This window comes from Protobothrops mucrosquamatus, unplaced genomic scaffold (assembly GCF_001527695.2).
Source record: "Protobothrops mucrosquamatus isolate PMUCROS unplaced genomic scaffold, P.Mucros_1.0 scaffold7830, whole genome shotgun sequence".
NCBI classification, from domain to species: Eukaryota; Metazoa; Chordata; class Lepidosauria; order Squamata; family Viperidae; genus Protobothrops; species Protobothrops mucrosquamatus.
The window spans coordinates 17,248-26,690 of record NW_015393629.1 but is presented as its reverse complement, the minus strand read 5'-3'; the positions used below and the strand labels follow the sequence as shown (position 1 = coordinate 26,690).

At 45.0% G+C, this 9,443-nt stretch overlaps 1 protein-coding gene across 1 annotated transcript in view; it reads right to left on the bottom strand.

The window, feature by feature from the left end:
• Positions 1–2,582: 2,582 nt before the first annotated feature.
• Positions 2,583–9,443, bottom strand: part of LOC107300657 (H-2 class II histocompatibility antigen, E-B beta chain-like) — a gene marked incomplete at both ends in the record, with an annotated part of 14,149 nt that continues 7,288 nt past the window's right edge. The window contains 2 exons of the mRNA XM_015829964.1: positions 2,583–2,701; positions 2,860–3,141. Coding sequence (XP_015685450.1) covers positions 2,583–2,701; positions 2,860–3,141 — 401 coding nt within the window. The remainder of the gene's footprint in view (positions 2,702–2,859; positions 3,142–9,443) is intronic.

Genomic DNA, 9,443 nt, shown 5'->3' with positions numbered 1-9,443 from the left:
TAGTTGTTCCTGGGAAACAGCTAACCAGTAGTTTCACTGTCCATTCTACAAATTGCTGGTTCAGTTCCTCTGAGCAATGAATCCTCAATCACCAACACAGGTCTTTGTTTATCTTAAGGAAGTCTGGTCTGATTTCTTTTTCTGCAATTGGTACATTTGGTGTTGTCCCTTTTCCAGGTGCCCGCAGGCTCTCTTCCAAGGGGGGGGGATATTACTGACAGGAGCCCAAGTCTTCTCTGTGTTTGAGACAGTTCCTCCACTGATCTATTCTTTATGTGCCCCAGATGAGGAATGGGAGGGAAAAAATCTGCCCTTGGCAATCGATGCCATGGAAATCCTGCAGAACCAGTCTGGATGACCTCTGGAGGGGGGAAGGCTCAGTGGGAGAGCTATCTAGGGGCATCTAAAAATGTTGGGGAGAAGGGAGGGGCCTTCCACTCAGAGTTGCCCCCTTGATCTTTCCTCTCTCCCGCAGAGCTGCTCTCTCTCCCCCCGATGGCAAATGTCTCCTACACCAGGAATGGCTTCGGGTGGACTTTCTGCTCTGGCCCAAAGGGGCCCTGGGGAAGACACCCTTCCCAACACCCCCTGCCCAGGAGCCCTCAGACCAAGGAGATGGACACCAGTGCAACCTTCCCAGAGATCAAGGCCATTGGCCACAGGATCACTCGGGGCCTTTTCTGAGAGGGGGTCTCAGATGAGCTCCAGTTGGGGGCCACACGTGAGACTCACACAGGACTCTCTCTGTTGGGGTCCATTGGGTCAGGACGGGGTCCTCCACCCAGGACATGAAGCAGGAGGACCCTCAAACTGTGCAGGAGACACTGATCTAGGGGTCTCCTCTGCCCAGAGGAGGGAGGCTTCAGATCCGAAGGCAGGAAGGGCGGTGGGGCGGCAGTGGCGATAGGTGGGCAGTCCTGGAAAAGGCCTCTGGGGTCCCAGGTGGAGGGAGGGAGGTGTTGGGTGCCAAAATGGGGCAGGATTCTCCAGTTGTGAAGGAGAGAAATGGCACAAATGGCTGGGTAAGTGTAGGGGGAGTCTCGGGTGTCCCCCAATGGCTCCCCACAAGTGCTTGAAGGGGACCACACCTCCTGGCATCCTGGTCCTCAAAAGTAGGATTGAGGAGAAGCAGAGAAAGGGGGCCCCCAAGCAGGAGGGGGGTCCTGCCTCTTCCCCTCCCTCGATCTGCCCACCCTCCTCCTGAACTAGCTTTGACTTTGGACCTGAAATAGTCGGGATGGTTCATCCAGAGGCAGGGGAGGTGTCAATCTGGGGAGGGGAAGGGGAGAAGGGAGGACCCTCCTGCAGGTGGGAAGAGGAAAGAGGAGGAGGAAGAGAAAGGAAGGAAGAATTCCAGGATTTTTCCTACAATGTTTATTCTTTTATAGCAAAGCGAAGGGAAGGGATTCAGACGAAGAGTAATGAAGATGAAGCTGCTGTGGATTTAAAGCCGGGAGAGATTTTGGTGTCTGGACTGACAGGTCCAGAGTCCCTGGGGTCCATCTAGATGGTCTCCATCCCTCCTTCACAAGAAAGAGAGGCCTTCAAAGGAAAGCCAGAGGTGTCTCAGCAGGAGAAGCTCCAGGCTGCCATTCTCCTCCTCCCCCCAATCTAAAATCTTGACCCTCCATTTTTCAGAGGTTGTGAAAAAGCCAGAAATTCATCAGTTACTGAAAAAAAAAGAACTTCCTTTCCCATCAGGAATCAGGAAGGACAGCAGGTTTAATTCATGAGTGCTGTAGAAAAAAAGAGACGGGGAAGAAAGTGAAACCTTCAGTGTAAATAACTTATTATTCCTCTCTTTCAACACCCCCCCAGACAGGCCCACATTGCAGGGGGGTGGTTGATAGGTAGGAACAAAGTGAGGGAGTGTCCCCCCCTTTTTCAAAGTGGAAAAGAATGCAAAGGACCAGCAATTCATCTCCAGAGGCTTATGGAATTTTTCCCAATTGACTTAACTGGGGGGTTAATCAAGAGAGGAGGCCTCCCCCCCCCCAGACGTTTCATATTAAGAAAGAAGATGGGGCCAGGATGTGGAGTGGTAGCAAAGCTGGGTGTTCCTTTGCCAGAAATTGTGTGAAATTTTCACAAGGAGACTTCCCTTCTCTTTTGCAATTTCCCAAAACCTAGAAACATCCTTTAGTGTTTGTGTTTGTGTGTTTGTTTTTGATTGCACTGTTTTCAGGTCTCTGTAATGAAAAGCTGCCCAAAATTTCAAAAAATTGTGTTATCCACAGCAAGGAGGTATTGTTCAGGCACATTAAAAAAAAGGAACAATTAAAGAATGTTAAAGAAACATCTATCACTTGAGGAGAAACTCACCTGCAGGAGGCTGGATGGGAATTGCTGAAAGGAGAAAAAGAGCCAATCAGGACCCTTCATGGGCTGGAGGACTCAGAATGTCCGCCTACCCATTGACAGCCCATAATAGGTTGCAGGATGCTCACTTATACAGTAGACTCTCAAAGAACAGAATTTCCCAAGCAAATCTCCAAGGGGAGCCTCCTTGCCATCTGCTAAGGTTGCTGAGAGGCCTCCCCTGGATGGTCCCCTCCCCACAACCTCTCATCCAGCCCCCCAGACTCACCTGTCTTGCTCTTCAGGTAGAGGGAGAGCCCCATGGTGAAGAAGATCACCCCGATCACAGCTGCCACGATCCCCGTCCAGAGTTTGCTCTTGGCAGAGTTGGAGGAATGGGGCTCTGGGGAAGGAGAAGGAGCCTCCCCTGAGCAGGAGGATCAAGGCCAGCTTCCCCCCCCCAGGAGGGTCAATCCCAGCTCCCCCCACAGGGAGGGTTTCTCCCCGCTTCTCAGGGCAGGATGGGGTCCCCAGACCAGTAGTGGAGGGAGGGGGGCTCACCCCATTGGACGGTGATGGGGGCCTCCAGGCTGGCATGCTCCACCTGGCAGGTGTAGACGTCCCCCCGCTGGGGCTGGGTCTCCAGCATCACCTGGAGCTGGTAGGTCCAGTCTCCGTTCTGGAGCTCCTCCCCAAAGGCCACGCCCTCCTCTTCCGGCCGCCCGTTCTTCAGCCACCGGACCTTGATCTCCACGGGGTAGAAGCCCCTCGCGGTGCAGAGGAGTATGGTGGGGGGGAAAGCGGGGTCCAGCTTGGTGGAGGAGATGGAGATGGTGGGTTTGGCTGGAAGGGAGGAGGGACATGGGGGAGACACAGGAGGGGCCAGAACAGGAGACCAAGTTGGTTAGTTCAGGCCAAGAGCCCTTTTCAGTCCTGAAAATATTATTTGTTTTAAGTCATTTCCAAAGCAAATTGCAGCAAGAAGTTGAATGGGATCCTGAAAGATGGAAAAACATAAATCGTTCCTGGTTGGGATCAGTTTCCATCATCAAATTGCACAAGTCCAACAGGAATAAATACTGGAAACGCCCCAGGACGGAAGGAATTTCCTCCCCCATGAGAAAGGAGGAGACAGGAGAGGCTATAAAAGGAGGCAGTTTGGGCTGGGAGAAGAAGAGAGAGAAAAAGAAGCAGCCTTGGGAGGAGGAGGAGTCAGCTCTAGCTTCACGGAATGGAAAGAAGGAGGAGGGTGGGGGGAGAGGAGAGGAAATCAAGCAGGCCGGCCACAAGTGGATCTACAACTTCTGTGGCAGCCACATGTGCTGACAGCAACCAAGAGGCAAGGAACGTAGGGAGGAGGGGGTTGTCCTCCATGAGGAATGAAGAAAGGCAGCAATGAAGAAAGGCAGCACCGGCTGGAGGTGAATCACGGAGGGAGATGGAGAGTGGAAGGATTCTTATGTGCTTTTGTGACTTTGAAGTTCTGGGATTTGTGCAATGGGGGCTTTGTGTTCTTAAGGACTGTTTGGCAATTTCTATTTGGCTGATGACTGATGTCTCAGGTTAGCTTCTACTGCTCTGCTACTGTTAGCTGTAAGTTTTGCTGCAAGGGATTTTGAAGTATTTTTCTCCTGAATGGATTTTGCCTGTAGCATTCCTTTAGTTACGAATGGAGCCATTTGGGGAGGCTGCCTTAGCCAGCAGCCATACTTACTACATTTATTTTTCTTCCTTAAGTGCCCACTGCGCTCCTTAACTTTCCTTTCTAGCCAGTAGCTAATTCTTAAAGGGGAATGCGCCTTTTTAAGCTAGTTCCCTCAATGGCTTATCTTTTCTGTCTCTGGAGGCTTTTCCTTGTTCAATGAATATATAGAAGAGGGGAAATAGGGGGGGGTTCAAATTCTTCCTTCAGAAGGAGATGGGAATGAGAAAGAGGGGGCAGGGAAGGAAGGAGGGAGGGAAGGAAGTCCCGCCTTAGCACTTGGCCATTTGCCAATGCCTTTGCTTGTCAAAAGGTTGCAAAAGGGGATCACATGACCCTGGGACACTGTGACCATCATAAATATGAATCAGTTGCCAAGCATCCAAATATAAATCACATGACCCTGGGCCTGCTGCAATTGTCATAAGTGTGAAAAGTGGTCATAAGTCATTTCAGTGCAATTGCAACTTTAAACAGGTTTTTTTTTTTTGGTCATCAAGTGTTTGACACTTTGCTAGGTGGTACTCGAATATTCCCATATATCCTAAAAGTGGTACAGTCGGTGAAAAGGTTGAAAAACCCTGGCTTACAGCATTAAAACGTTAAACTCCCAACAGATAAATATTTCTATAGCAATCAAAATGGAATTCCCAGTCAAGATAAAATTATAGCTAAAAGAATGGGAGGAACAGGACGTGTGAGGGGGGAGGGGGATTGCCTCTGAATTCAACAACTACCTCCAGTGTGAGGGTCCCCATTCGGACCCCCTGATTTTGAGCCAGATTTCGCCTAATCTGTACTTGAAATTTTGGCTTTTTCTGCCCAGGTTCCTCCCCCCCAACCTCTCCCTGCAGCCGTCTGGCCTCCCTCCCAGCCCCATTTCCCCCGGGGAAGGAGGTGGGGAGGGGTTCAACCCTCCTGCCTGGGATGGGGGGCAGGGTGGGGTCTAGGACAACTTCCCACAGCCAACTGAACGCAGCACAAAAGTTACACAATATGGAAGAAATGGAGAAAGAGAATCAGGAAAGGAAGGAGGCTGAGGGAGGAGCAAAATGAAATGTGAATGACAAAAATAAAAAAAAAACATTTTTAAAATTATTTTAAATAATTGAATAAAATTGTTGAATTGTCCTGCAGTGAGTTGCCCCATTCCGGACAGGGAAGGCAGAAAGGATCTCGGGGGGGGGGGAATCTTGGGGAAAGGGAAGGTGGGGGCAGTTGGTGGCTGAGGAGATCAGGCAGATCCTAGGATCACAGAAGAGCCTTGGAAGGAATCCCTCTTGATCTCCTCCTCCAGCAAATGGCACAACTCTTGGGTGGATTAATAGGGGGGTGGGCTGACTGAGCTCCCCCCAAGAGGGTCCTTCATAGATCCACTCCAGCTCAGAGAACTTTTGCTAACAACGTTTTTCTCCGTTGAGGGATTCTCTTATGAACAGCTAATTATATAATGTTTAAGAACATGCAATTTTTAAAGGTTTGGTTATTTGTAATTTAATCCTGGGATCTGGTCGGGATTTTTTTATCAACAGTTAATTATCCTCCTAGGTTTGCAGGGAAGAATTTAGGAGTAAAAAGGAATTCCAGACTGAATATGCAGAGAACAAAATCTGTGTCGGTTCCCCTTAAATATTCCACAATTTCCGGAAGGAGTGAATGCCCAGCATCTCCCCATAAAATGCCTTTTTCTCTTGGGATCTGGCAGTTTTCCTCTTGTGGAAGAAAGACATTTAATTCTTTGGTAGCGTATTATTTTGGGAGACCCTGGCAACAACAAATGGTAACAACTGCAGATGAAACATTTGTTTTGCACAATGAAACCTTATCAGTTGATAGAAATAAATAAGATTTTTTAATATAAACAAATAAAAGTAGAACAAATGTAGGCAATTTGCCAGGGATCTAGAACAGGGAACTAAACAATCCGAGGCTTCAGGGCTGAATGAATGCCCGAAATTCAGTTTTAATGTTTGTGGGGGGGTTTTGAATCTTTGCCCCCAAATGAAGAACCTTCCCAGATATGAAGAGGGAAGCGATTTGGCTGCAGGTGGAGCTGAGTCTGTGACCAAAATGGAGTTTCCAGGGGGGCTTTTCTCCCAGACCCCTAAAATTGGATGAACAAATGACTCTGAATAAAGAATAAAAAGAACTGGGCTTCCGATTTGAATCACGGCGCCGATGGCAGCTCCTCTGTGAGCTGTCTGCCCTGAAGACATGTAAGAGCCGCAGGAACAGCTGTTCCACGGCTCAGAATCCCCTTCCCCGGGCAAAGGGGAGGGGGTGAGCTTCTCTGATAGGGGTAGAGCTCCCTAGCCCTCACATTTTGACAGCTGTGACGGCTAAGGTGAGTTCCCCCGGAGTCAGGGATTTCTCCGTGCTTCAGGCTGCCTTCGTTGAAACGAAGCTAGACACGGATTCAGCCTCTGGCTTTCCAGGAAAGTGTGAGTTGAATTTTACAGGCAGACAGAGCCTACCAGGAGGATCTAAAATTGTTTGGACTGAAACCTTAACTCTAGAATTAAAGTATCGTCTTCGTTTTTTATGTTAACTGGAAGAAGAAGAAGAATATGGCTGCGGATGGGCATTTCTGTTTTTTTTTAATTGAAAATATATGAGACTTTCACTTTCTGCAGACTTTCTTTTGGATTATTATGGTAACAGATTTTGTTACTTTGCTGATTGGATAAGCTTTCTGTTTCTACTACTGCTTGAGGTGATTACAAGACTTTATAAGATTTTTATATGATCTTTACAAGATTTTAACTTATGTTTATAAGTGAAAGTATAAGAGAAGAAGGAGAGAAGTAAAATGGCTTCTAAGCGTGTGGGAACTTTTGTTCCTCAGAAAAGTACAATCTCCTCTCCAGCTGTTCAAACACCACAGCAGCCAAAATCTAAGACTCCTCCGCCCTCCCCCCCAATCCCAGCACTTACACTGAAAGATATTCAAGATGCATTGAAGGACAATGCTAGACAGATTAGAATGGAAATGGAGGATATGTTTGAAAAGAAACTTGAAGAGAAACTTGAAGAGAAGAATACAGAGTTGAGAGATGACATAGTGTTTGCATTGCAAGGTCTGGCAGTTCACGTAGAACGTATTGAAGGACGGGTGGAGGAAGTGGAGGAACATGTTGAAAGTGTGGAACTTAGATTGGGGAAAATGGAGGAGGCAGTGGATTTAACTCAAAATGAGGTCATTTTGTCACGATACAGAGAAATGGAATATGCTTTGAGAATAAGGGGGCTGAGAGAAAATGCTCAAGAGAAACTAGAGGAGGAGATTGCAGCAGATCTGGCCTTGGTTCTATCCTGTCAACCTGATGAAATTATAAGAGAAATGGAAAAATATTTTAGAGTCAATTCATGGATTGCAAGACAGAGAAACCTTCCAAGAGATGTTGTCATCTATTTTTCCAGAAAATCAATCCGTAATCAAATTATTCAAGCTTTTTACAATCAAAAATTTCAAATATCAGGACAAGATGTTATAATTTTAAAGGGGATACCACCCAAAATACTCAGAAGAAGGAAGGATTTTGCCTTCCTGGCTGAAGAGTTGAAAAAGCAACAAATTCAATTCAGATGGGAGATACCTGCTGGTATTATGGTAAATTATATGGGAATACGTTATAGGCTCAACACCATTGTAAAGGCAAAGGATTTTTATATTTCAATCCTGAAAGCAGGTTCTCCATCATCTCCACAAGGTACCAGGAAGGAAAGAACTGGTGAAGATAAAGTGGCTGAAGGAGCTATACTCTCATCAAGTTTCATAGAATTACAAAATCAAGAGCAAGTTAAGCAACAATTTATGGAAATTAGAGAAGATCCCAAATCACAAAGAATGACCTATGCAGCTCATAAACGCAAAGAAAGAGAGCAACAAAAAGTGGATGTACCCGTTGCACAGCAAGTCATCTCGGAGCCAGTGGGAGGGGCGAGGCCGAAGAAATCAGTAACAGCTGATTTACAAGGAGCGTTCCAGAGGCTCGCTGCCACTAAAGATGGCAAGGTTCCTGACCTGGAATGTTAATGGTTTGAATTCTCCACAGAAAAGGAAAAAGATATTTTATTATTTGAAACAACATAAAAATGATGTTGTTTGTCTACAAGAAACTCATATTACAGCTAAAGATCAAAAATATTTGTTTAACTCATGGCTGGGTATACATTTTATCGCACCTGTGCCGCAGAAAAGAGGTGGAGTAGTTGTTTATATCAGGAAAGACTTTCAACCCAAATTGATTGATGCTGATTCAGAAGGAAGATATGTTCTTGTTGAAATATTATTGAATGGGAAGAAATGTCTTATTATTGGACTATATGCCCCAAATCAACAGCAGAAACAGTTTTACAAATTGTTATATCGGAAACTAAATCAACTGGATTATAAATCAGTTATTATGATGGGGGATTGGAATGGTGTTTTAGATTCAAGAGAAGACAAGAAAGGTTCTTCCAAAACGCTTAACTCAACATTGCCTAAAACTTTTTTTGACTTGAAGGATGAACTGGAATTAAAAGACATATGGCGAGAGAGAAATATGGAAGAAAGGGATTTTACTTTTTTTTCGGACAGGCACCAATCTTATTCCAGAATTGACTTTTTTTTAATTACTAATGATTTTTGTTCTAGGGTGAAGAATATTAAGATTTTTCCCAGGACATTGTCAGATCATAGTCCGGTATGGATGGAGTTACGTGCTGAAGAAGGGAGTAGAAGGACTTGGAGATTGAATGAAAATGTATTTAGATATGATATAAATTTACAGAAATGTAGAGATCAATTGAAAGAATTTTTTGTTGAATATGCACAAAGGTACTTCAATTTTAATGGTCTGGGATGCTAGCAAAGCATATATGAGAGGAAATTTGATTTATATGAATAATGTTCATAGGTGTAAACAAGCGCAAAAATGTAAAGAGCTGGAGGAAGAGATTAAATTGAAAGAACAGGCCTTTATTTTGAATCCACTGGATAATAATTTAAAAGTATCCATTACTGTGCTTAGGGAACAATTTAACATGTTAATAGCAGATCAGATGGCAACCAGTTTTAGGTATATGAAATATAACACATTTTCTAATGCAAATAAATCAGGAAGGTGGTTGGCCTATCAATTACGAAAGAAGCAGAAATCAAGAATTAAAGAGAAAATAGATTATAATGGTAAAATGACATTTCAACAAAACTTGATTAAAAAGATTTTTTTGGATTTTTATTCTAAGTTATATGCTTCTGAAAAAATACAAGATGAACAAATAGATAATTACTTACAGGAGGCACACTTTCCTAGATTGTCAGATAATCAAAGGGAAAAAATGAATTGTCCAATTACGTTGGAGGAGATAAAGGGGGCAATTAAGCAATTAAAACTTGGTAAGGCACCAGGTACAGATGGATTTACAGCAATTTATTATAAGATGTTATCGGAAGAAA